Below are 27,546 nucleotides of genomic sequence, written 5' to 3'. Positions count from 1 at the left end.
CTCTAGCAAATCAAAATAGCTATGAGTTGGTCTAGATTTCAAACTCCATCGACACCTTTATAGTGGCATATGGTGGTGGTGGTGGTGGTGGTGGGAGAGGGGCAGTACTTTGGTTGTTGTGCTTGTAAATGAATACACATGTGTGCCTTACTAGTGAAGAGGGACAGAGCGCCAGTGGATGGCTAGGAGCAATGGAAATGGAATCGATTGGTTGGGATTTGGGTTTGTTGGCATCCGTAGTTTATGTTGTCATGTTTTCTGTGTTGTGTGTTTTTTCAAATCAAACTCACATTAGTTAATTTGTGCATAGTTTGCACGGATAGGATAGTAGCATTTCAAATCTCGTCGTCACCGAGTCTCTTTGTCAGCACCCATCACCGCGAGAGTATCCGGCAAGATCCATCGTATCGCCCACATCTCCATGCTCCGCACTATGCATACATATCCCCTCCGGAGGTAGCAAGTTGACGGGTGCCATGTCGGTCGATGCCCACACCGACGTCGTTTCCCGCCTAATATGGGATTCTGGAAGCGTAGAAGGCAACTTTGTTTAGTGGGTGAAAATAGGAAATAAATAAACGAAACGAGAGTATTCCGGGTTTACCTATCCAATATAATACATCAGCATGAAGCACAAAAAATACCAAATATTGTTATGAAAAAGGTTTTGAAGGCTCACAAGCTGTCTAGAAACTTCAAACCCAACCAAAATTCCAGAAAAAGAAAGAAAAGTAGGTAGGTTTGGTGGAGTGGGATCGAATCTGGGCCGTCCATTGTGGCCACGCGTGCTATATATTCGCCCGGACAGGGTTCCTCCCCACAGTTTTCCATTCCCCAAATCGAAACCCAAATCGAAATCGAAATCGAATCGAGGAACAGATTTACGAAACGGAACTGCCAACTCTTCTTTCCCCTCGATTTCTTCGCTCGCTCGCTCGCTCGCTAATCCCACCCACCGCCGCCGGTCGAACTCCGGCGAGGAAGCTCGCTCGCTCGCCGGCTAGCTAGGGTTAGGATTGGGCCGCCGCGAGTTCTTCCTGCTTGATTAATCTCCGATCTGATCCGATCCGATCCACCGTCGATTCCGTCGATTTGAAACCTTCCCTAACCCTAGAAACACACCCAGGGCGATGGATCCCAGCCAGATGATGCCGCGGAGCTTCCCCATGTGGCCGCCGCCGCCCCCGCCGGCCGCCTCCGACGCCATGCCGCCGCCGCCGCTGCCGCTGCCGCAGCCCTTCCTCGCCCCGCCCCAGGCCAGCCGCGGCTGGAAGCGCAAGAACAACCCCAACAACAACAACAACAACCTCGCCGGCGGCGGCGCCTACCAGCCCCCCGCCATCGGCGACCTGCAGGTGCAGAACCGCGCCAAGGCCCGCCGCTGGTTCAACAACCCCAACAACCCCGGCGGCGGCGGCAACAACAACCCCAACAACGCCGGCGGCGGCCGCAAGTACTTCTTCCCCAAGTCCAACAAGGCCGGCAACAACAAGGCCAAGGCGCCGCGCAACACCACCTCCTTCATCATCCGGGCCAAGCGGGCCGGGGGCATCGCGTCGCTCGTCTCCCCCAGCCCCGTCACGCCCGCCGTGCTCCCCACCCCGCGCATCTCCCCCTCCCGCGAGGGCCTCTCCGACATGGCACAGCAGCAGTGGGGCGTCGACGGATACGGCTCCATGAAGGGCCTCATCCGCCTCCGCGCCTCCTCCCCCCGCCACCCCGGGGACGCCGAAGGCGACGACGATGACTCCAGCAGCGGCAGCGACGTCGAGGAGCACGTCGAGGTCGAGCGCCGCCTCGACCACGACCTCAGCCGCTTCGAGATGGTCTACCCCGGCGGGATGGCCAACGGCGGCGCCTACGTCTTCGAGGACGACCAGGACGTGCACGTCGCCAGGCTCGAGGAGGAGAACCTCACCCTCAAGGAGAGGCTCTTCCTCATGGAGCAGGAGGTCGGCGACATGAGGCGCCGTCTCGAAGCCATCGAGGCGCGCTTTGCTGGGGCTGACGGCGCTGCTGCTGCTGGCAGCGCGGACAATGCTGCTCTTGTCCTCCAGCAGAATGCTGGTGCTGAGAATGCTGTTGTTGTCCTCCAGCAGAGGGCTAATGCTGATGCTGAGAATGCTCTTGTGGAGAATGGCGTTGATGCCGCGGCTGTTGCTGCAGGCGACGCTGTAATTGAGTCTCTGGAAAATTCTAATGCTATTGCTGCTGGTGCTGAAAATGCTAATCTTCTTGAGAAAGAGAAGGTTGATGCTGCCTCTGCTTCTGATGACACTGTTGAGGATGCTCTGAAGAATGACACTGAGATGGATGTTGCTACCTCTGCTTCTGCTAATGTAGTCGCTGATGCTCTGAAGAATGACACTGAGATGGATGTTGCTGCCTCTGCTTCTGCTAACGCAGTTGAGGATGCTCTGAAGAATGACACTGAGATGGGTGATGCCACAGCTGATGCTGGCAACTTGGTTGAGGATGCTATGGTGAATGTCGCGGCGGTTGCTGATGTCGTCACTGGTGCTGATAATGCAGTCAAGGAGTCTGACATTACCACGGGTGATGTGGAGCAGGAGAAGAGCGTTGAGGACATGGCCGGTGCAGGTTCAGAGAAGAATGCAGAGATGGCTGATACTACTGGAAGTGGAGAGGAAGAGGGCAAGGAGCAGGCCTGATGCTCCAGCTACAAAACGGTGAACAGAGCAAGCAGGCCTCTGACTCTGATGATGTGTGCTCCTGCTTGGAGATGGAAGATGGACAGTGGAAAAATGCACAAGGGTTTCCTTCCCTGGTTGTTTGTTACTGTACATACTTGCAGATGAAGCCATGCGACGCGTTTCGGTTTTGGGGACTGAAACGCCGCGTGACCGAGGCGGTGGTTTGTCGGCGTCGGTGATGATGTTATATGTTTGTTGCCATTTTGAGTTCTCTATATCTGGAACCTGTAGAGGGCAGGCCTGGCGCAGTGGTGAAGTCCTCCCCACTTGTGCCAAGAGGTCCTGGGTTCGAACCAGCCTCTCTGCATTGCACTTTGCAGGGGTAAGACTAGGTTCCTATAATCCCTCCCCAGACCCCACCTTGTGTGGGAGCTTCTATGCACTGGGTCTGTCCTTTATATCTGGAACCTGTAGTGTTTTAGCTAGCTAAGCTAAGCTGCTGCTCAAGGTGGTAGTAACATACTCGTATGGATTTGTTGTTGCTGTTAAGATGTTGTTGTTAAGATGATGACTCTGTTATTGCTGTATCCATCCATACCGTGCTATCATGTTTCTTAATCTGGTCTCGCGTTATCGTTGTTATTTTGAATTTTTTGTGGTTTGCTATTTGAATTTACTCTGCTGTGAACTGGGACAGGTGCATAAACTTCATCTGGTCAAGCTGAAGACCAAGATGAGCAACATGCTGGCCTTCCTTTTTCCGGATATTTAATTATGCTCTACTCTAGATGTCACCTGTAGATTTTTACTTTTCACTGAACTTCATCTTATTTTCCCCTACCAAAGCACAGATGTTCCCTTTCGCATGAAAATTGTCAAAAATCACATCTGATGCTACCGTGAACATGTAAAAATAGAAATCAAAAGTTTCTAAATTTCTTTTCTGCTTGTTTTGAGTTCTTTCTTCGCGCCAAAAAAACATATGCTCCTGGGAGCCGAAACGCCGCTTTTTCTGTTTGTTTTGAGTTCTTTCTTCGCGCCAAAAAACATATGCTCCTCGGAGCCGAAACGCCGCTCCTTCGATGGTCTTCCTTTTTTCCCAGTTTTATGACTACTTTTTTCGACAAATACTAATTAGACTACCAAGACAAGGTAATTTCGCTTCCTGTAAAATGCATTGATGATCATTAAACTTGTCGGGACGCTCTCTTACGCCTCGTGCGACAACACGTCATTCACCAACCTGTCAGGACGGGGATGAAAACAAAAGGAAGGGAGAGGTGTATAGTGTAAAAAAATTAGGCGGGACAACGCTAAAACAAGATGTGTCAAACGCGTCACTGCAGTAAGTATGGGGGGACGGGATTCGAACCGTACGCGGGGTTTGTACAAAGATGGAAAACCTCCAATGTATAACTTCAAATGAATATGCTCCAAGTTCTATCAATTCTAGCCGAAAACAAAGAGGAGTAAGAACATGGATGCTCGTGTGGGGCCCCTTTAGTAATTTCAGCAATTTGTATATGATTCTCCCTCATTTTTCTTGCCTCCCCCCTCTCTACCTCTTCTCCGCCGCTTTGAGGGTCGCCTACTCCCCCCCCCCTTCCTTTGGGGACCCACCTGACTAGGGTGGGGATGAGAGAGGACGACATTCTGCTCCTCTGAATAGTGTATGTAGGTTAGCATTTAGGTTTAGACCTGCCTCGAAGGCGACTAGTGCTATGTCGTGGAGGAGCTTTGCTCCAGCACTCGCAGGTGGCGTTAGGAGCTCATCTCCCTCCTTCCAGCCGATTTCCATGGTGGGAAGCCGCAGGGACTTGGGGATCTGGCGAAAGAACCCCGGGCAATAAGCTCGCTTTAGCGAAGGATCTGATGTTGCATCTACTCTCTCCCTTGTTTCTTGTTCGCTATGGTGTCGAAAAGAAGGAAACGGGGTGGAGGGCCTCAAATTCGACTCCACATGGGATTTTGCAAGCCGTGATGGAGCTCTTTGGCCAATCTACTTCCACTACATCAACCTTTGTCGTCGAAACAAGAAACCAAATAATGAATTTGTTTCGTCGAGCACCTTTTCAACCTCCATGGCGAAGCCCCCTCTCCTTGGTCCGAAGAGGGACAGGAACATGACGAAGATGGTGGCAACCATAGCTTTGGTGAGGTCATCTGTCGCAGCAGGACTAAAGTGCTTTTTTACCTTTCATTTCAAGGTCATGTTTGCAAATTGGTAGGACATAATTACTATTTTGAGTAAGGTTTGGGGAAGAGAGGTTGTGGAGAAGACGAGCAGAGAGAGGCTGATTGAGAAGACATGAGTAGAGAGTGTCTGAGGTGGAAAGTGTCCTCTTCAATACTATAGACATCCTTACATGCCATGGAGAAGACAAGAACGGAGACAAGCTGATGGAGAACAAACACGATAACAAAGAGATGCTGATGGAGAACACGAGAGAGAGTGGTTGTGGTGGAAGGTGTCCTATTCAATGTTATAGTACATCCTTCAACGTTGTGGAGAAGACGAGAGCAAAGAGAGGCTGGTGAAGAAGACGAGAATAGATCAGTGGCTGTGGAGTAAGGTGTCATCTTCAATGCTATAGTACATGCTTTCAGCGCTGTGGAGAAGACAAAACTAGAGAGACGGATGGAGAAGACGAGAGTAGATCAGTGGATATGGAGGAAGGTGTCATCTTCAATGCTATAGCACATGCTTCAACGATGTAGAGAAGACAAGAGTAGAGAGACGGATGGAGGAGACGAGAGCAGAGAGAGGTTGATTGATAAGACGAGAGCAGAGAGTGGTGTGGTGGAAGGTGGCCTCTTCAATGCTATAGTACATCCTTCAACGCTGTGGAAAAGACAAGAGTAGCGAGACCGATGGAGAAGAGCAGAGAAAGGTTGATTGAGAAGACGAGAGGAGAGAGTGGTGTGGTAGAAGGTGGCCTCTTCTATGCTATAGTACATCCTTCAATGCGGTGGAGAAGACAAGAGCAGAGATACTGATGGAGAAAAGCAGAGAAAGGTTATGATGGAAGGTGTCCTCTTTAATGCTATAATATATCCTTCAACGTCGCGTTGTTTTACCTCTCTTTACTTGTCTTCTCCACGACATTTCTTCTCTCCACCTTACTCGTAATCTCTTTCTTGACGGCAGTTCCCTCTCTTCCGGTATGCTTGTTTTAGGAACCTTCCGGTCCCCTCCCTGTGTCTGAAAAAAAAATTGCCTATGATTTTCCTTCTTAACCATGTTATAATATGATTTTGTTTTTCATCAACAAATAATGACAAGTCAACCTTTGGTGTTGACTGGTTGGGCCCACGAACGAAGTAGAAAGCCCATCAAACCCAAACCCAAACCCAAAGCCGGATCTACTACTCCCCATCCTCTCCAGCTCCGGCGCCGGCGATGGCGATGGCGGATCCTCCTCGGGCATGGAACCCCAACTACGGCGTGGTGGGCAGCGGCGACCGCCGCCTGGCCTACTCCCGCCAGCCCTCCTTCTCCTCCTTCTCCCCGCGCCCCCCCGGCCCCGGCCTCGCCCGCTCCGACTCCTCCATCTCCATGCCCGTGCCCCTCCCCCTCACCCAGCCAGCCAAGGCCGACGTCCGGTACCGCTGGCTCGCCACCCGCCCGATGCGCCGCCTGGCGCTCCTGCTCGCCCTCAACACCGCCTACTCCGCCGTGGAGCTCGCCGTGGGCCTCCTCACGGGGCGCGTCGGCCTCGTCTCGGACGCCTTCCACCTCACCTTCGGCTGCGGCCTGCTCTCCTTCTCCCTCTTCGCCATGGCCGCCGCCCGCACCAAGCCCGACTCCACCTACACCTACGGGTCAGCCTGCACTGCCTGCTCCTTTGCCTAGTGGATACAGATACAGTGAATTTCAGTTCAGTTTAGTTCATTTGGATCCATTCGTGCTCCTGACTTTGCTATCCTGTCATATCCTATCCTGCAGGTACAAGAGATTGGAGGTCCTCGCCGCCTTCACCAATGCCGTAAGCGTCGCGACCCAACCCGCCTCTTTAACATCCTTGTTTGCATAGAGTCTATTTAGGGAGACAAATCATGTAGTAGTAGCAAAAACCAAGTGGCAGTGCTGCCAAGTCCAACTTACATCACATGTGTTGTGATATGTTTGTCAAACACAACTATCCTCTTGTCCTGGTCATCTTAAATTTACCTCCCCTGTTTTCTCGGCAATACCGATGTCGAATAGAAACAAGAACACATATGCAAACACCTTAACACCATGCTATGATAAAAAACATATGCTTCAATTGCAAGGCAGCGGAAACATGAATTTTGTATGTAGCAAGTAAGCCAGCAACAACAGCTAGAATTTCTTGTCGCACAAAACTGGAACAGTCTGTTGATGCCTTTACATTACATACTATATGAGTGAGCCTTTGGATTATTTGTTTAATTTCTTTGCACTAAGTGGCACACTTTCTGGCCTTTCTAACCTTTTTTGTGCTAACGTTTTGACCGCCTCCATATGGTTGTTTATGTAGACAGCTGTTCCTGCTGTTCCTGTCTTTCTCCTTGGCTGTTGAATCGCTGCATTCATTTATGCAGGATGAGTCTGAGCACAAGTAAGCGCCATTTATGTATGCTGACAGATGGCTCTGTCAGAATATTCTTTTCTATGTTGGTTGTCGAATGTGTTTACAGGTTAGGAGGGAAAAAATGATGTTCCCATGTGATGAAACTGGTCATCTTGTTCATGCAAATCCAGTCACTCTAATGCATCATTTTGTACTGTGTTACTACTTACTAGTATGATACTATGTGTTAGGTTTATCCAGTCCATCGTTGTGAGTAACTGAATTGTGTTCTCAAGGGAAAGTATCGAATTGATCAATGTTCTTCAAAAACACCATTGCATTGCACCTACAGTTTATAGTCAACAATACACAAAGATTGGGGATCCGTTGTCCAACTTCTGTGACCTCTTGCATTATTTCCCTGAGAAACTGTGAATTTTGTGTTCTTTTATGTCCCCTTGCATCTACCACATTATTTCTTTATTCACGGCCTATCAATCTAAACTGTTTGCTGTCCTAATATTTTTTCTTTCTCTTATAAAAAATATGTTTCAGGCATTACCTCATTGTTTCTGCAGTCACAAACCTTTTGGTCAACTTACTTGGTGTCTGGTTCTTTCGGAGCTATGCTCGTGTTAACATAGGTATGCAAGTGATTGGTATCCTGTCTGTCTCTGGCAGATCTGTCAGGATATACATCTTCTCCTTGCTAAGTATCATAATTTGAAAATAGACTGATCAATGGACATATCATTGTCTGTTGTTGTTAGTGTACAGGAAAGCAGAGGATATGAACCATCACTCCATCTGTTTACATGTTCTGGCAGATTCAGTACGGAGGTACAAACAGTGGCATGATGCATCTCTCCTTCAATTTATTTTGCATCTTTGTTTTGGTACCCGTCTATTTTAATTGACATCTGGTATCTCTCTCTTCCAGTGCAGGCTTGATACTAGCTTCTTGGTTTCTTTCATTGGGGTAAATCCTTTGACAGCTTTCCTCTGCTCTTTTATGATGGCGTTTGGGTTTTGGCTAAACACTTTGCGTTTGCACTTCTGTTGTTAGGATTGAGAACGCAGAGGTGTTGTGCCTGGGAATAGTTTCGGTGGCGGTGTTCATGCTTGTTATGCCTCTGTTCAAAGCCACGGGCAATGTCCTGCTGCAGATTGCGCCTGGCAACGTGCCACCTTCAGCCTTCATCAAGTGCGGCAGACAGGTAAGCATCTTATCTTACTTTTTTTGAATAGCTATTTGTTTAGCAACGCCACCTTTGACACGGCTGAGGTATCATTCTCCAGATTACTGCCTGTGAGGATGTCTGTGAGGTATCCCAGGCTCGGTTTTGGGAGCTTGTGCCTGGTCATGCCGTGGGTTGCCTCTCCATCAGGGTAACAAGATAATTTCAGCAAACTTGACTTGTTGATACCTGATAGTGCTCGAATGACTGAAGTGGGGCATTGGGTGTGTGTGCAGGTGAAGAATAGCAGTGATGATCAATCGGTGCTCGAATACGTGCATGGACTGTACGAGGATCTAGGGATACATGACCTGACCATCCAGACCAAAAAATCTTAGATACAGATACTTTTTCTTGTCTAGTGGATCTAGTTTTTACGTGGTAGAAAATAGACCAAGAAATTCTGGAAGCTGTCTTGTGTTTGTTTGTTTATGCTACTAGTGTACTCGCTGTGGCAGTTGGTGCTGTGAAACAGGAATACAACAATTACATACATGACGGGGTTTTTTCCCGCATGCGGAATTCAAATCTTGCTCTGATTACGGATATCACCAACCGTCATTTGAATATTGTTGTGAAATCGCAATTTATTCATGTGCTGAAGCTTTTAGCATGGTATTATGACGGTATGATGATGATCATTCCATTTCCTCGACAAGTAATTCTGGACAGAGGGAGTAGATAATTAGCATTAGTACATAAGTGGTAGCAGAAACACGTAAACAAACACAGGACTCATCAATCAGATGTATCAGGCCTTGTCGTCCCCGGCAAGGGTCTTGCCGGGGGTCTTCGTCTTCTGGTTCCACGTGGACCCATAGGTTGTCAATCTCTATGAAGATCTGCATGCTCGCATGCGTTTCCAAATTTTGGTCTTAACGTTGTCGATGCTGTCAGAACCCTCAGCCCCAAGGGTGATGGGCTCGCTGGTGCTGCGTAGGCTGCCCCGGCAAGGGTGTTGCCGGGGCAGGTCCAGCTCGCCTTCTGCTCCTTGTTCCTCGAGTATCTGTCCTGGTGGTCTTCGCATTTCATCTTCCTCTGCCCCGTCAAGCCTCGCTGCAGGTGTGGCTGCGACTGCCCGTGTGCAAGGGGTACAGAAGTACCCATACTTCTGTACACCGTAAAATAGATGGGGCACGGCAACCGTGGTATATTTAATTTGTTTCCTAACTATTCTTCATGCAAGACTTTCCCTACTTACATTTTATTTATTTTTTCTAATTATTAGGCATGCAAGACTTGCCATACAATAAAACATATTAATATTGACTTTGTTTGAATTGATGCGGGTATCTAATACACGTATTTTTGTTTCCTAACTATCTAATATGGGTATCTAATACATACCAACGAAATTATATACATACACAGGTATATATATATATATTCAATAATTTGTTTTTTCAACTATTACATTTATTTGTTTCCTATGTCTAAAATGGGTATCTTATATTTAGTAACGAAAGTATGTACATACGCGGTTATGTATATACCCAAGAATTTATTTTGTTTACTCATTGTATTTTATTTTTGTTTACTAACTATCCAATACGGGTATTCAATACCTACTGACGAAAATATTGTAATACCCGGTCGACGTATATAACTGGCTATATGAATAAAAGTAGGAAAATATTGTACATACTCGGTCGACGTATATACCTCAACTGGAAATACCCAATGTATTTGCACACTTATATACTCAATTGTGTGCAAAAAGCTTCAAAAATATTGTACATACCCAGTCGACGTATGTAAAGTAAAATATGGCTACATATATATCCGGCTACGTGACGTATGGGTATGTAATATATACCCAACATATTTCGAGTACAAAACATACCTAAGATATTTTGGACTATGTACATATATACCTAGTGATTTATTCAAGATATTAGAAATTCGGTGATAAAGCATAGCATATATAAGAAAGAGAGAAAGGCTAACCATAACGCATAAAAAAATGACCTCCATTATATGCAAAAAGGTGCACGTACGATGAGGCATGCATAGACTTAAAACATGACCATTTATTAATAATTTTCTCTATCCTATATAATCTGGGCGGGTATTAAGTGTCTATAGCAACTAATAATTCTTACCTAATAAGATTTACCCATTAATAATAATACTAATTATACATGCACACATCTTAGAGTCATCCAACGGTTGCTAGGCGAGGTGCCCAGGCACCTAGGTGTCCCAAACTGGCGTCATATATATATATATATATATATATATATATATATATATATATATATATATATATATATATATATATATATATATATATATATATATATATATATATAAAGCACACTGCAAACAGAATAAAAAGGATGCATGTATTAGTATTACCCTACCCATGACAATATACATGTACCCATACTGTATCGACCAAATTAAGATACAGAAAAAATAATAATACAAATACGTTTACAACAGATGCCTGCCCTGCCATGAAGAGAGAGAGCTTATAATTTATTCAGGATTGGCTTGTTTCTATTCAATGCGACCTGGGCCCGCAACTCCTCGGTGATAAGATGCTCGGTGATCCCTACTTCCTTGATGCTTCCGAGAGAGTCCACTCCAAGAAACTCAGTCCTGATATCCGGACAATGGAGGAGAAGCTGCTGGAGTTTGGGCATTGCTCCCTCCTCAAACTCAACCAACCTTGTGTTCTCTGTGAATTCAAGCTCCAGCACGACGATGCTCCGGAATTCCTCCGCCCCAAAATGTAGTTTTTCACCATTGAAAGCAAACACCTTCAGACGCAGAACTGCTAGGCTTGGTAGATTCCCCAGGGCTCCTATAGCAGCATCCTGCTCCTCTTGGCCAGATGTTGCGAATTCGATCCTCAACTTTACAAGGTTCTCAAGCTTCTTGACCCATTTCGGCAATTTGGCCATGCTTTCCATGGAGTACCTTCTAACTACCAGCTTGAGGTTCCGAAGGTTAGTTGGAGGCGAGGAAATGCCACCCAGAAGCAAATCGTGTCCACGCTCTGAAGTCACTGACAATGACTCTAGGAGGTTGAGACTGGAAACGACAGCACAAAACTCTGAAGCATGCTTCTCTTGTAGGCGGACCACTCCTAGCTTACGCAGGCCCATGAGTCCTCCTTTGATGTTCCGCAGAAAAGCAATGCCTCCGGACGCGACCAGGTCCACACCCTGTAATGTATGCAGGGCCTTCATTCTCCTCATCCCTCTTGGCACCCTCACGCCAACATCATTGCCATGCCCTCCCACCAGAAAAGGGATTGCCGCGCACCATGTGAAGGTGCATACATCACGCCTGTTGCAGCCATCTGTTTGTATTACTTCCCGAGGTATGCAACATCCAATACAAAAACCCACGCATGTCTTCAAATAAGGATGTGAATCAGAGTTGCTTATCGGTCCAAGACACCATGTAAGCTGGTTGCTGGAACGAAGATATTGCAGCTTCCGAAGCTTGACGATGCTTCTCGGCAGTATCACTATGGAGGTACCTCTGATATCAAGTGTTTGCAGTTGCATCAGGTTACCAATTGAATCTGGCAGGTGATAAATATCTTCACATCCTCTCAGAGATAAGTATATTAGGTGAAGAAGCTTCCCAATATGCTTCAAATGATGATCGACAAGACCTGTCGTGTCTTCCAAGTCCAGAACTCGTAGCATCCTCATCTTCACCGACATGAAGAATGGCCTCCACTTCCCAAAAACTGTTACTGACCGTACACGGGGCATGTCCACCATCCTCTCAAAATCACTCTGCTCTCCTTCCCAATTGCCATTTATAGCAAGATGGCGTGCATTGCCCTGCTGGCTATTCAGCTTACAACCTTTCTCTAGTCTCAAAACAAGGTTTTCTTCCGTAGATTTTGAGATGCTTATTTCACGAATGAGGTCATGGACTTGGCAGGAATCAATTCCTTTTATACTATGAAATGATTTTTGAGATGGCAGTATCATGCTCCTGCCTATAAGTTCCATGAAGTAGCCATCTGACACTTCCTCCGCTGACTTATCACGCACCTCCCTTGAGTACCCCTCTGCAGTCCACCGAAGCACCAAGCGTCTCCGGTCAAGCTTACGGTCTTCAGAAAAGATGGATGTATACAAGAAACAAGACTTGAGGTGGTAGGGTAGACCATCATAGCTTTTCATAAGGACGGTTCTTATGGTTGTAAGCTCTGGATTCATTTCCATCTCAGCACTGATGTGATCATAAAATTTCCTCCACTCAATGAAAGTTTTTGGCTGGTCTGCCAAGAAGCCACCTATGGTGACTATTGCAAGGGGTAGTTGGCCACACTTCTTCAGAATCAGTTCGGTTGGTTCAACTAGCTGTGGATATTGCTTGTCCAAATCTACAATCTTTTTAAATACCTGAAATTTGTACAATACATAGCTCTACATATATTAGTACTCTAACAACTAAACGACATACAATTCGAACACCACAACCTTGGATTGTTTCTAAAATAACCAGTACATGGTGTGTTTCTGATCCAGGCGCACATGCATGCAGTGGCATATGTACACGGCTGGACAGACTTGCCTTTTCTTATTTTGTTTACTATGTTGTTCAAATTTTGTTTGATATGCATATTGGACTAAACAAATGAAGGCATGTGTATAAGGTTTCACATGATATTACAGGAGGCATGAATTTACTTCGAATATGAACAATTGCACGAAAGTATATAGCAACTACCTTTTTAATGAATAGCTCACGTGCATACTTGTACCCTAGATCATTGAGCTTGTACACATTTTCTTGTCTCTTCTCTGAACAATGTAAAGCAATACTCTTCTCCCTTGTGGTGACTATGATTCGGCTTGTATTTTCCATCATAAGGAAACTATCTAGTTGTATTAGCTGATCCCATTCTGCAGTAGATGATACATCATCAAGAACAATAAGGCATCTCTTTTTTTCTACCAGTATTGCTAACTCCTTGACCAACTCAGCAATTGTCATTGATGATGGTAATTTCTTCCTTTGGCCTGCAGGTAAACCCACGGCAGCCTTCTTCTCAGAAGTTTCCGTGTCAAGTTGCACAAATAAGCTTCTAAGGAGCTCTACAAGACTGAAAGGACGCAAAATTGTGGCACAAGCGCGCTTGTCAAACTTGTCACTGAGTTCTTTGCTTTGATACACATCTTCCACTAGAGTGGTTTTCCCAAGGCCACCCATTCCCCAAATGGAGATCACCTGAAACTTCTTAGTGGCTTCTTGAGGTATTAGTTTAATAATAATATCTTCTTTCTCTTGAGCTCGCCCCACAATACGAGATTCCATTATGCTGTTCCAAGTGAGGCTCTTTCCATCAACACCGTCTGCAGATAAATCCTCAGTTATCTCACCATTAGGCACTGCTGAGTTGTCAGTACTATTGATAGTGTCTCCTTTTGAGCATGAACTTGTCCCAGTTAAATCTGATGTTTCATGTTCTGAGCGCTGCACAAGGGAGCACCATTCAGCCACTTTGCTGAAGACAATGGTTTAGCCACTCACTAAAAATAGTTCTATAATTAAATGTTCACATAGTAGATAATCCCAACCTTTCTGAGCCCATGCAGTGGAAGTAGAGGAACATCTGGCAAGTCTATTTTTTTTTACTAAAACAAATTTATAATGTTCAGAAATTAAGGCAACATACTCCCATGCTTTATCCGATGAAACAACTTCATCCAAGTCAAATAATCAAGGTGTAAAAAAAGGACTTTATTTACCACATGCACATAACGGGCCAAAAAAGCAGTAGTAATATTGTTTTTGTCTAGCTATTGATTAGGTGTATAAAGATGAATTACTACTTTCATACGATATATTTTTCAGAAACCCGTTAAATATCTTGTTAAGTACTTAAATAATTGGAGTGAATTCTATTTTCTACCCCCAATATCATATCACGTTTGTGACAGTATTATTTACCCATTTAGCAGATTTTTCACATTTTTACTCAATTTAGCGAAGCTTGTGCCACAAATTACCTCCTTTTCTGTTTCTTTGTTGACTTTGCATGTCACTTCAATGGTTCAATTTAGTTTATTATTTATTTGTTTGATTTTTTGAACCGAACCGGACCCAGCCGAACATGGTCGTGGCGCACCTGGCCGAGCCGGACCACGTCGGGGAAGACCGCACCTTGTCCTCTTCTTGCCGCTACACGTGGTGGCTCTCGCAGTCGGCGAGTGAGGGAGGGGCACCTAGGTGCTAGCTCCGGCAAATATAAGATGTCACTACCAACCTCTGGATCCTGCCAGCCCCTCGACAAGGAATCTAACACCTGACCTTTAGACAATGTATGCTAAAGGCCCAATAATCAATTAGGCTAATAACAATTTGTGATTTATTAATGATTTACATCAATTATTATGTGCGTGCATTTGATGCGAGGTCAAATGTTTGAAAAATTACCTTAAAGATTTTGTTTTCTTTGTCACAAATGAACTGATGAACCAGCCATCTGACCAGTAAAACCACGGACCGACAGCCTCACTGGTTTGGTTGCCGTTTCGTTTTTTTAACTATGGGTGGGAGGGTGCGGTCTTCCCGGTAGAGTGAGTGAGCTCGATCAGGCTAATGGCAGTTTGGATTGATTCTGTAATAAACAGATGGAACACCGAAAGCAAACTAAATCGTCGATATGGCAGGTACAGTCAGCAGGAAAATGTGAAAATGTGTGTAATTTGTGGCACACGTTTCGCTAAAATCTGTTAAATGGGATAAAAACGGTCACAAACATAAAACAAGGTGGTAAAAAAGAAAGGGTAATTTACTCTAATAATTAATATGACTGGTACTGATAATAAGATGCTAGCTATATATGAATAACATATCGAAATAGCAATGATGGATGTACATATATAGGAGGAGAGGTTTAGTTGAATAATATTACCATGTTGTGGAAAGCATAGATATTCTGGTGAGCTGACAATTGCTTGAGCTTTGATATGTTGTATCCTTGCCCTGCACATAAGGTCGCAACTTCAGCTTGTTGCGTGGACACTATGATTCTGCACCCCATGTTGTTGTCTGGGAAGCACCTTTTGACCCGATGCCACTCCTCAATGGTGGATAGGTCATTGATTACTATCAGATACCTCTTCTTGTTCACATACCCATCAAACTCCTGAGCTAGTTGTTGCGGCGCCTTCTGGTCCATTTCCAACATAGCAGCAACTGATGTGCTATGATGAAACTGCTCCACTAAGCTTTGGATGAAGTCCTTTGGATCAAAAGGATGTGTCAGCCTAACCCAAGCTCTGCATGGAAATTTGGTTGTGACATCTTGATTCTCGTAGACTTCACTGATGATGGATGTCTGCCCGAGATCAGCACTTGTTCCCCACACGGCAATCACCCCAAGCGCAAGGACACAGTTTTCATCCTTGCAGCTGGCCATGAGGAGCTCGGAAAGATCCATGTTTGATTGATTGTGCTGCTCCGCGGCACCATGGATGCCAAACACTAACGCCGTTGATGATTTGTCAGCTGCTGGCTGCTTGGAGGAGGAAGAAGAAGCAGCATCTGAGGGGCCCTTGATGAGCTGGTAGCGTATGTTCCTCTGGCTGACATCGTCCACTTGGGCCCTGAGCTCTTTCATCTGATTTGCCACATTGTGCCGGTGTATCAGGGTGCGCCACCATGGTTGCCTGTCAACACGAATGGCGAAATCCTGGAGACAGTCCTCGACGATGTAGGCCACGTCGCGGACCTGATTCACCCAGGTCTTCACCACCTGGTTATTGTCGTCTCCCTCGTCGTGCGCCATCACGAGGAAAGATTGCATCATCTCCAGCTCCCCGGTGATGAAGGCCTGGTCGCGCCCCACGCCTAGCTGCAGAGCCAACTCCTCCGCCACCGCTGATTTGGCGTAGCTAAGCGCTCCATTTAGCACGGACCTTCCAACGCTCAGCGACGTCGCCTCCATGATTAACCGGCCGGTGAGTCGTGGATTGGTTGTGGCTGATAACCGGCAGGTGAGTATGCTAATTAGCAGCTGGAGGGAATTAATAGAGTTGTTAGCTACTAGTGCAAACAATATACTCCGCAAAATATATGTAGAGAGTGCTACTATCTAGTAGTGCAAATTTCCGCAAAATAAAAAGGCTACCTGTGCAAATAATATATGTGTGAAAGACAGCCTGACTTTTACATAGAGTGGTTACTATACTAGTCTTTCACACATATATTAGCAGGCGATGATGAATTAAATCAGTCGAGAATGAGAAAACAATATGAGCTCACCCTAGTCGACGAAGCGGTCACGGCGGCTATGGGTCGACGCGCGCGGCGACTAGGCGACTTTCCTCCTTGGGGACCTTCCAAGCAGTGGAGCGCACTAGAGAGATGATATGCAAGCTTTAGTGAACAGAAAAAGGGAGATCAAACACAGCATGGTTGGTCAGATCCACTCCAAGCTTGTTCTCGCTTCTAAGAGATAAGGATCAGTCCTGTACGGCTGTACCTGTACCTTGAGGGAAGGATGGGTCTTCTTCCTCCCGGCAGTTTCTTATCACCCTCCAGCGCTGCTGCCAGGCAAGTTGCTCGATCCGTAGGTGGCAACAGGAAGGGTGCGGGCTGAGGCGGGGAAGGAGTGGGAAGGTGCTATGTGGCGGAGAGCAGAGTGCCGGATGGCGTTGGACGGGGACGAGGAGGGCAGCGGTGGCGACCTATCGGCGGCTATGTCTGCTTTGGTGCTGAGAGCAGGATACGAGGGATGAATGAATAGAAGTGCAAATAGGCTGTGAAGAAGACTTTTCAGCTTTGCTAAAGCACATCTAGATGTACTCTAAGTATTGCACTAGTGAGTGGATGGGCCAACGTTAACGTGTGCACATGTTAAAATTAATACGGAGTTGAGACACTTATTTTGGGACGGAGGGAGTACGTAATTTAACTAATGAGATTGGTTTGTCCAACAAGTCACCGCATCGATCGGATTGATAAAATTCCTCGACAAACACGGACGCCATGGCGTGCACGCCGGTGGTGATTGAGCGGACATCATGGGTCTGGAGGTAGGCGAGGCTAGCTGCATGGGGGCATGGGGCCGCGATGCCGTCTTGTCGGGTGACACAACGGATGAAGGGCGTGTCAGCCAAGGATGTCACGATGGAGGAGTTTGCATAGCGCGGCTCAACGGACGAGCGTGCGGATGTCGGACTGCGCGGCGATCTGGATCACCTATGCAGCCTCGCCTATCTCCAGACCCATGCACTGTATGTACTGTGGTGCTGCTTCACGCTCGGTAAATATAATGCTCCATTTGATTTCCAACAAGTTAAATGATGCTTCATTTCTCAAACTTCCATATTCATTCATCTCCCTAGCTTGGGTCACAGGGTCTTAGCATTTGGGTACTACCAATATGCATAGATGGAAATTGATCTAAATAATTTCAGGTTTATATATGTACTTCTTAGCTCCCGCGCCGCTTGTTCAAAATTTCATCTGGAGTTCCCATGAAAAATAAACTAATGACCAAACCTGACACCCCCACGTTATGTACTTTATTTAGTTATAGTTAGCTCCGTCCAACGCAGCTGTCTTCTAATAACGTTCAAGTCTAGATTACATTTGACGAGATGCGAGATGCATGCACATGGATGGAGGTAAAGTAAGATGCCCTTTGTAGATGTAAAACTAATGATCTCTGTAATGTTGCTAGTATGTATGTATCCACAGCACAACAGAAAGTGTGAGAGCCAAGTATTTGTTACCTTCTCCTTGGTATCCTTCTCGGTTTCTAAACGAGAAAATTTTGTTGCTACCTTGCCTTCTAGGCCTGCGACCTAGTCCTTGGTATCTATACAAGAAACACGGGTAGCATTCACCAGATGCTTAGTATTGTTTCCTATATATACATACGAAGCTACAAAAACCTCAGCAGATCAATGTAGTATGCTACTATACTTGAGCGTGCAGCCATGATCAAATAATGCAAGCAAAAATATGTTGAATCTGACAAACCGCCTTTGCCCCGCCATGAGATAATATTGATAACGAACGACGAGGAGTGTCGAAGACCCTCCTCGAGTTTAAAAAGGGATAGTTGGAAGACGAGCATGCAGAGTAAACTACTTGGCTAGCTAGTGTACAATTTTGGGCAGATCTAGAAAAAGTTTGCATGTGCCAGGTCATGATACAGCTAATCAAATTGACAAGATTCCCCAAAGACCATATATGGGTTATAGCCAATGAACATGTGAGCAAGCTTTTACGACGTGCTATAACATGTTCGTAACTATGACCACGACACAGCTAAATTGTCGATTAATGTACCCACATAACTTGTTCTATTGCATTCTTAGACCCTGAATGAAAGAGAAATTATTGTGGAGAGATTAGCCCAACTGCCAATGAAGAACCGCAAATTGCATTTTTAAATGCATATTGTTGTTCAGAAATTCAAGTATTTTGTTCTGTTTATTTTATCGGGAATCTTTTCTCTATATGAAAGAAAGAAAGGAAGGGCAGGGCTCCCCTTCAATTTGCTCTCTCTTGAGACACACACCTTGTTCCAAAAAGAAACGTCGTTCTGTCCTTTTACGTGTACGTAAAGAAATACAGAGGAGTACTTTATCTTGTAAACATCTGGCTCGGTTAGAGCGAGGAGGAGGCTTTCCTGTGTGCTTTTTATATTTGACCTAAGTTTGAGATGCAATAGCTATTCTTTGCTTTCCTTCTTCACGATGCTACCAAGAATCTATGTGGAATATTCTGTCTTGACTCTGAGCGGTGCTTATGTAGCATGTCCATGCATTGAATGCCACATGAATTTGTAGTTTAAGTTGATTTCGAACTCTTGTTGATGTGTATTTTGGTTTCATGGATATGACTGTGCAAAACATGAGTCGGGTTACTTTTATACCACATCAGTTTATATAAGCCATGAAGTAGTACTCCATGGACACAGCGTTTTGTATCATCTTACTTGGTCACAGCGTTATGAATTTCAGATTTTACACGGACATCGCGCATTTAAGCATCTTGCGCGCCAAGTAAATCAGAATTTTTTGAATTTTTCTGCTAGCTAGTATTTTTTACTGTTCACCAGGTGCAAATGATCCCGGACACCGGTTTGTATTATCGTATTCTATGATCCTTTCATGTGGTGGGCATGTGGATGGATCAACTAGCGATGTAGATGCAGAGTTAAACAAGATGGACCAGCAACCTGACAGCAGCCCACGGTGTGTAATTAGTTAATTAACCCTGTCCAATGCAACTGTCTGCCACTGTTATTACTCCGTTCGATGACTCTCAGAGTTAAAAGAAACGAAAGTTGGAAGACGAGCATGCAGAGTAAACTAGTATTTGGCTAGCTAGTGTACAACTTTTTGCAGATCTAGAGAAAGTATGCATGTGCTGCGTAAAAATAGGCCTGCAAAAACATGACCTAGGGGTCATGATACAGCTAATCAAATTGCAAAGATTCCGTAAAGACCATATACGGGTTATTGCCAATAAAAATGTGAGCAAGCTTTTACGACGTGCCATAACACATCTAAACTGTCGATATATATACCCATGTAACTTGTTCTATTGCATGCTTGGACCAAAGAGAAATTATTGTGGACAGATCAGCCCAACTGCCAATGAAGAACTGCAAACTGAATTTTTAAGATGCATATTGTTGTTCACAAATTGAAGTAGTACTTTGTTCTGTTTATTTTATCAGTGGAGTTTTTTCTCTCTGTGAAAGGAAGAAAGGGCTGGCCTCTCCTTCAATTTGCTTTGTCTTGAGACTCACACCTATGTGCTTTTTTATTTGGCCTAAGTTTGAGACTCACACCAAGAATCTATGCGGCTGTTGACTCTGAGCTGTGCTTATGTAGCATGCTCATGCATTGGATGCCTCATGAATTTGCAGTTTAAATTGATTTCGTACTCTTGTTGATGTGGATTTTTGATTCTCACCGTGCAGAACATGAGTTTGATTTACATCACTTTATATAAGCCATAAAGCAATACTCCATGGACACAACGTTTTGTATTAGAGAAAAGTACTCGCTCCGATCCAAAATAAATGTCATAATTTTGAACAAAGTTTAGTTTAAACTTAGTTCAAAACTGTGACACTTAGGCTGTGTTTGGTTGAGCTGCAGATTCTGGAAAAGCTGCTGTGGAAAAGCAGCTATGGAGAAGCTGCTGTGAAAAAGCAGCTGTGGAAAAACTGGAGGCTGTTTGGTTCAAACAACTGTGAAACTGTAGATTTGGCCGTGAATTGTCTGTAATGCCCCTGAGCCTGAGTGAATATGTTTACATGCAAATTGACCATAATGCAATGATCCTACTACGAATATTGCTCATGTTATCAATATATATATGGTCCAACAAGCAATTAGGCAGCAATCCGCAGCAAGCAAACCATCCAATGTACATCAATGCACCAAGTATTCATCAATAACCCAGTCATTGTACAACAACATAGGACAATATGCAGTCCACTTTCCATCAATATACAACAATTTGACAAGCAATATGTATCAATATATCAAAAAACAACCACTGTTCATCACTTCACATGAATTCGATCAATACCAACAGAGAAAAAAGGCGGGAGGAAAGGGGAGCAGCTACTGAATGGAGGGAAGAGGTTGCGGCGGGGCAGCCGGAGGCAGCGCCGGCGGCGGGGGGCGCGCTGGTGGAGGAGCAGCGGCCCTTGCTGGTCCGATGGTCCATGCAAGTACTTGAGGAAGGAGGAGATCCGCTGGGTAGTAGAGGAGAGAGGAGGTAGCAACGTGGCGGCGGACGCGGGGGACGGCGCCGGCGGCAGTGGAGGGGCGCCGGCGGCGGCGGCGCTAGCTAGGAACCCTAGCTGTCGCTCAGGTCCAAGGGGATCGAGCGGTTTTTTTCTGCGAGGATGAGATCTCTCGTGGCTGACCATTGCTCGGGGGGAATAGAACGAACCGTTTTTTGACTTGCCAGTGGCAAAGGTGGGTAAATACCACGCAACGTCCAAGGGACAGCTAAAAATGCATTGCTGAAGTTGGGGGTTCACCTGCTTCGAAAATTACACTATGGGAATCTGTAGCTTTTGCAACTTCAGCTTCTCACGTTTCTCCCTTTGGTTAGCTTATAGCTTTGAAAAGCCAAAAGCTGGCTCCAAAAGTCCAACCCAACACAGCCTTATTATGGATCGGAGGGAGTATGTTTTTGGTCCCTCAAGTTCACCAAAACCAGACATTTTTGAGACATTTGGTCCTTAAAATCTCAAAACCAGACACAATTCATTCAAAAACAGAAACAAAGCTGTAATAGTCTGATGTGTGTTAGGAATAATTTTGTTAGCTGGTTGTGCGCGCGCTACTAGCTTATCTATCTGATGCATGTACGGACTAACCAACTATGCATGCACTGATCCACGACGCGGCTAGCACCGTGCCCACAACCAGCTAACAAGATTATTCCTAACAATCTCCCTTTAGCTGAAAGGGTCACACATGCATGTGGTGCATGCAAGCATTCTTCATGTGAAAAGAAAGAGAAACAATGGATACCATGAACGAATTGCATGCAGGTATGCAGTCATACACTCGTGACTACATGCATGGCTTTGGGATGATCTAGGCATTTCGCTGGTATATATATGTAGTCCATCCATCATAAGGCGTCTTCCTTCCTCCACCAGTAACAAATATCGGGTGTAATAGTCATCTAGCTATATAGCATAGCTTTAGATTGAAGCATGTAGTCCTAGACTAGTAGCTAGACTTGATTATTACTCGTCTGAAAAAAAAATCCCTGCATCGGTGGATTATTAATTAGCAATGTACATACATACAGCTTGTATGAGATATTGGAGTGAAACAAGTATGCAGTGTTTGCATGTAATCCAGCTACGGCGGCGCCAGCGGGTGCCGTGGCGCTCCGTCTGGTGCTCCCCTGCATCGTCGACTGCGTGGTGTATGCAGAATCGCCGAGACGCTTTGGGTCCCGTAGGCACAGTACTATATCCTCGAGCTCGGCTTTCGCATCATGGATCCCCTTGACATCACTGAACTTTGTGCTAATACAATCCTTCACCTCTTTTTTGGAACCATCAAAGTCACAAGCCAAGAAGATACGCGAAAGCTGCTTCATAAGTTTGCCAACAAATCCTGATCGGCGCCAGTTCAATCGATGTGGGAGCACACCACCACCTATGTATACAGAACAAATCATGGACGTATAAGGATGGTATGCAGGGTTCGGTTGGATCAATTTTTCTTTCTTTCTCCTATCTGGTCACTAATTGAGCGCATTCATGTGTTGAGGAGGATTTGAGAAAGCAGGCTGTAGATGCTCTCAAGATTGAAATGATGGAAATGTGGTCGCCATAAGGACAACTCTAGCCGACCCCCTAAATTTTATAAGAGTCAACGACCGAGTATTCTTTAGATGAGCACCTTTGCATCTCTAAAAAATTATCATTTCTAGTTGATCTCCAAGATTTAGTGGAGTAAAAAACATTGAGCAGCACAAACACAAATTCAGTACACACAAACACAAATTAGGTTCAAATAAATACATAAAACTTACATAAACAATGTTCGATGCCAGGTTCACAAAAAAATAAGACTATACTAACCGAAATTTCTAATCGCTATTGGTATCTTCCATGACACTCTTCCACTCCACTCTCTTAGAGATATGGGTTTACATATATTTGGTAATTTAGAATTTGTAATTCGTCTTCTACCTTATCTCTAGGAGAGACTTCCTGCCCTCCATGTTTGTACTCCTATATAAACTCGCCCGTGAGGCACAATACAACATCCACCGCATTACGGCAATCTCCCTATCTATTCTTTTCTTACATGGTATCAGCCAAACAGATCCAAGCCCTAGCCGCCGCCGCCGCCGCTTCCACTCCATGCCGCCTCTGGGGCGGTCGGTCTCCATGACCGTCAGTGGGGGCCACACTGTCCATACCTAGGGTACGTCCGCCGGTCGTGTTGACCGGCTGCCCTATAGACTCTTTTTTCCCCGATCATTTGATCCGGGGTTTCTCTCTCACCGTTCGTCTTGATCGGCGTTTTGTTTTGGGTTTTTCGATCTAAAATCGGTTTGCGCCGCCCACCAACACCATTGACCCTGCGCGCCTCTACTGCGATACCGACGCGACCACCCGGCCTCTTCTTCGACCCGGCGGCCTCGCGCAATGCGGCGGTCCTTCATTGCCGTCGTCCGCGTGTCTACCCGTCCGTTGCTCCTCCGCCGCCGTATGTCCGTCTCACGCACGGTGCTGCGTTGGCTGCTCGGGCGTTGGTGCTATGTTGTCTGCTCGGGCGTCATTGCTGCGTTGGCCGCTCACATTTTTTTTCCTTTTCGAAGAGGCACGCATTTTTTTCCATTTCGGAGAGGTACGACCATGCCTCTCGCGGAAGCAAATCCATGCCTCCACCAGAAGTAAATCCGTGCCTCTCGCGAAACGAAAAAGAAAAGCACGTTTTTTCCTTTCCGTGAGGTACGACCGTGCCTCTCGCGGAAGCAAATCCATGCCTCCACGAGAAGTAAACCGTGCCTCTTGCGGAACAAAAAAGAAAAACACGTTTTTTCCTTTCCGAGAGGTACGACCATGCCTCTCGCGGAAGCAAATCCATGCCTCCACCAGAGTAAATCCGTGCCTCTCGCGGAACGAAAAAGAAAAACGTATTTTTCCCTTTCTGAGAGGCATGCCTCTCGCGGAAGCAAAATATGTACCTCCACGAAAAGTAAATCCGTGCTTCTCATGGAAAAAAAAACACATATTTTTCATCATTGAGAGGCACAACCGTTGCCCAGACTGGTCGTCCTGGGAACGAACGTCTTGGTAGCCGAACAGGCAGCTACTCGGCGGGGGACGCGGGCGACCGGCATTCTTTAGAACGGTCATTCTGCATTCAAATGCATTCATCTCCTAGGTCGTCCTGAATCCACATAGGTCTCTCCCCTTGGCTCGTCTTCTCCCCCTATCATCAATGGCACCGCCGTGCCGTTGCACAATGGCCCCTCCCGCATAGCGCAGCTGCCGCTCGGAAAAGATGCGCCGCCGGAGCGGCTTACTCCCGGGGAGCGGCGATCGTGCCCTTAGGATCCCTGTTGGGCAAATTTCTCTTCCAAACGAATCTACGGAAGTGGCAATATTCTTTAGTAAAAACATATGATTTTCGGCGTTGTGCTAAAGTTTACAAGGAACAACGCTCACTTTTGCTTTGAACACTGAGATACGGTTCACATGTCACACGCGCGGGGAGATAAAAAGCCGATCTCTCCTCGCTTGATCACGTTTAATTCGTTGCGCTGGAACACTAAAAACAGACTGTTCTTCAGCTAGATTCTGGAACCGTGTTTGTGAGCTTTTGGCAGTTAAGTCAATATCCCGGTGATATATATATACTAGCTAGAACGAATGCATGCTGTGGATGCGTATGAATACAAGGCCAAATTGTCAGCACCATTTTCCTTTGGACCGGGGAAGAGGCAGAGACCCAATGCCAATGGAACCGGTACCGGCATTTCTAACCGATCTCTTATAAACGGTTAGAGAAATAAAAAAGCGATTTTACTCCTCTAACCCGGACCTAGCCGATACCTTATGGGCCGTAAAAGAGTAAAATTTTACTTCTCTCTTTAAAAATCTTCCTATATTTACTCTCCCCCCCCCCCCCAAAAAAATCTTCCTATATTTACTCTCCCCCCCCCCCCCCCCCCCCCCCAAAAAAAATCTTCCTATATTTACTCCACCGCGTGGCGACTGAGTAATAACCGTTCCCCTCCCACTCCGCATCTACGCCAACGCCACCCCTCCCACCCCCCGCCGGCACCTGCCCGTCGCCAGGGATGCTCAGTAGGCTCCGCCGCTGTCCCCTACCGCTTGGATTTGCGCCGCCTCGTCCCGTGGCCGGCGAAAAAGTGGTGGATCTGCGGTTGCTGTCGTCGCTGCCGGATTTGGCGATTCTGGCCGCCGACGGCTGCGCCTTGCCATGGATTGGCCAGGAAGCAGAGACGGCTGGCTCACCAATGTCAGTCATACAGTGCGACGACTGCATGCGGAAGGTGGTGCACCGAGTTTCTACGACGCCGCAACACCTGGAATGGGTGTTCTTCAAGTGCACAAATGATGGGGTATGTGCTCGTTTTGATTCGGTTGTTCACCGGATTCGACGCAATTTCGGTAACTCATTGTTTGCTCATCTATGTTTGTAGGATGAATGCAGGTTTTGATATTGGAAAGAAAAATACATCGATCTATTGATAGCATGAAAATTGATAGATGTTCGTCCACTCGCTGCTAGAATTGAGGCTAGAGATGAGACTAGATGGCGAAGGAACGTCTACTACTTTAGAATAGAAGAAGAAAGAAGTGTTGAAGTTTAAGAATCCGCAGATTAACAGGGAAGATATAGAGAAGATATTAATCCAACTAGTGAGAGCAGTTAGGGAAATTGAATGTCTTCTAAAATGTCTAATTTTGGTTCTTGTCTTCTTTGGTCTTACTCTCGTGGCCAAGAATTGGTGAATTATGTACTCCAATGTCGTTGAATGAAATAAAAAGGTAAGGAAATGTGTTTCGGTGGCCGAATATGTGATGCAAATGATTTATTTTTTTACTCCCCTAAGTTTAAGGGATCAGTTAGAAATGGCCAAAACCTAGTTAGATACGCGTTTTTCCCTTTTCAAGCGGCACAGTCGTGCCTCTTGTGGAAAAAAACAGTTTTTCCATTTTCGAAAGGCATGCCCGTGCATCTCGTGGAAGCAAATCCGTGCCTCCACCAGTAGTAAATCCGTGTCTCTCACGGAATGAAAAATAAAACACATTTGTTCCTTTCCGAGAGGCAGGGCCGTGCCTCTCGCGGAAGTCAATCCGCGCCTCCATAAGAAGAAATTCGTGCCTTTTGCGGAACAAAAAAAAAAGAACATGTTTTTTTCATCCGCGAGATGCACGGTCGTGCCTCTCGCTGAAGCATATCTCTGCCTACACGAGAAGTAAATCCGTGCATGTCGCGGAATGAAAAAACACGTTTTTTTTCCTTTTCGAGAGGCATGACCGCGGAAGCAAATCCATACCACAATGAGAAGTAAATTTGTACCTCTTGTGGAACGAAAAAAAGAATACACGCTTTTTCCCTTACAGAGAGGCACGACCATGCATCTCGCGGAAACAAATCCGTGCCTCCACGAGAAGTAAATCCGTGCCTCTCGTAGAATAGAAAAAAATAAAAAATGCATTTTTCGCGTAAATGTTTTTTGATTTATTAAGCAGAGAAGACAAAAAAACAAAAAATTAATCTAAAAGCTGAAAACCCGTACAGAAAAATAAATAAATAAGACCACCTCCATCGGATTCCGACAATTTATGTTCATGCGGATCTGATTCAACTTAACAAGGCCACCCCCATCCCGTCATCGCGAAGCGCCTCGAGCGGACGAGACAATGCAAGCCGATCCGATCCTCATGGACTACGCCAGCAAGCACCACTGCATGGACAACGTCGACGGCGCTGACCGGCTTGGCCACCTGCTGGACAGCCTCCTGCCAGCCTACATGGGCGATGATAGCCTTTCTGGGGCCGGCGGCGGTATGGGTCGTCCCCTCTATCAACAGATCGGATTTCATGCGGCTCGGCAGGTGACATGTGCGTCTCTTTTGAAGTCATCCGATAGTGCTTGTCGCGGACAGGTGAAGACTCCGGCGGATGCACCACCCGCGGATGCTATGCACGACGTCTTATGTGGAGGCGTCAGGTTATGCCTGCTACCGCCACGTCCTACATAGTGGCTTTAGTGGAGATTCCTTCTTGAAGGCGAAGCCTAGGAATTGTGTATTCTTCGTTTTGATTTCGTCTTGTATCATAGGGTTACTGCCTATTTGGTGAAGCTACGGTCGCGAAGCATACGGCTGTTTTCTTTTAGTTTTTTCATCGATGTTGTTCAGCTACTGAATTTTACATTTTTAATAATAACATATGGCTCTGTGCATAGCTCGACGCAGAGGAGGCCGGGGTTATCATCCTTTTTGAAAGAAGAAAAAGCGTTGCCGTGTGTATTGTCCGAGTCCGATTAGAAGTTGTACCAGTAAGAGTACGTGATTTGTGGATTAGGTTCAGTGTCCGAGTAGGACATGATTCGGCTCGCCATGTTATTATGACA

General features: G+C 45.9%; 3 protein-coding genes across 4 annotated transcripts; 2 read left to right on the top strand and 1 right to left on the bottom strand.

Moving 5' to 3' along the window:
• The first annotated feature begins 839 nt into the window (after nucleotides 1-839).
• Nucleotides 840-3,272, top strand: LOC123140146 (uncharacterized). The gene has a single exon (XM_044559884.1). It carries the CDS (start codon nucleotides 1,131-1,133, stop codon nucleotides 2,670-2,672), a length of 1,542 nt encoding a protein of 513 aa, XP_044415819.1. The 5' UTR covers nucleotides 840-1,130; the 3' UTR covers nucleotides 2,673-3,272.
• Nucleotides 3,273-5,992: 2,720 nt separating this feature from the next.
• Nucleotides 5,993-8,975, top strand: LOC123140145 (metal tolerance protein C2). 2 transcript variants are annotated; one of them, XM_044559883.1, is made up of 9 exons: nucleotides 5,993-6,476; nucleotides 6,601-6,640; nucleotides 7,221-7,237; nucleotides 7,745-7,833; nucleotides 7,960-8,029; nucleotides 8,130-8,168; nucleotides 8,256-8,406; nucleotides 8,489-8,578; nucleotides 8,664-8,975. In XM_044559883.1, the coding sequence occupies exons 1-9, from the start codon at nucleotides 6,055-6,057 to the stop codon at nucleotides 8,763-8,765; spliced, it is 1,020 nt and encodes a 339-aa protein (XP_044415818.1). In that variant the 5' UTR covers nucleotides 5,993-6,054; the 3' UTR covers nucleotides 8,766-8,975. The 2 variants fall into 2 exon arrangements, with proteins under 2 accessions (XP_044415818.1, XP_044415817.1); XM_044559882.1 differs by having other exon boundaries at nucleotides 7,161-7,237.
• A 1,780-nt stretch (nucleotides 8,976-10,755) lies between these two features.
• Nucleotides 10,756-16,749, bottom strand: LOC123140144 (disease resistance protein Pik-2-like). Its single transcript, XM_044559881.1, has 4 exons — nucleotides 16,675-16,749; nucleotides 15,323-16,426; nucleotides 13,132-13,878; nucleotides 10,756-12,803 (listed from the first exon to the last, which is right to left on the bottom strand). The coding sequence occupies exons 2-4, from the start codon at nucleotides 16,355-16,357 to the stop codon at nucleotides 10,902-10,904; spliced, it is 3,684 nt and encodes a 1,227-aa protein (XP_044415816.1). The 5' UTR covers nucleotides 16,358-16,426; nucleotides 16,675-16,749; the 3' UTR covers nucleotides 10,756-10,901.
• Nucleotides 16,750-27,546: the final 10,797 nt, after the last annotated feature.

Source organism: Triticum aestivum, chromosome 6B (assembly GCF_018294505.1).
Source record: "Triticum aestivum cultivar Chinese Spring chromosome 6B, IWGSC CS RefSeq v2.1, whole genome shotgun sequence".
NCBI classification, from domain to species: Eukaryota; Viridiplantae; Streptophyta; class Magnoliopsida; order Poales; family Poaceae; genus Triticum; species Triticum aestivum.
Note: the sequence above shows the minus strand (reverse complement) of the source record. Positions and strands in the feature narration are given on the sequence as shown.

Excerpts from the sequence above, each read along its gene's own strand:
- LOC123140146 (XM_044559884.1), top strand. The coding sequence starts at position 1,131 with ATGGATCCCAGCCAGATGATGCCGCGGAGCTTCCCCATGTGGCCGCCG.
- LOC123140145 (XM_044559882.1), top strand. The coding sequence starts at position 6,055 with ATGGCGATGGCGGATCCTCCTCGGGCATGGAACCCCAACTACGGCGTG. Across the intron at positions 6,641-7,160 it reads TCGCCGCCTTCACCAATGCC|CTGTTCCTGCTGTTCCTGTC; the intron begins GTAAGCGTCGCG and ends TTATGTAGACAG. Across the intron at positions 7,238-7,744 it reads CAGGATGAGTCTGAGCACAA|GCATTACCTCATTGTTTCTG; the intron begins GTAAGCGCCATT and ends AATATGTTTCAG.
- LOC123140144 (XM_044559881.1), bottom strand. The coding sequence starts at position 16,357 with ATGGAGGCGACGTCGCTGAGCGTTGGAAGGTCCGTGCTAAATGGAGCG. Across the intron at positions 13,879-15,322 it reads TCTATGCTTTCCACAACATG|CGCTCAGAACATGAAACATC; the intron begins GTAATATTATTC and ends TCCCTTGTGCAG. Across the intron at positions 12,804-13,131 it reads GTGAGCTATTCATTAAAAAG|GTATTTAAAAAGATTGTAGA; the intron begins GTAGTTGCTATA and ends TACAAATTTCAG.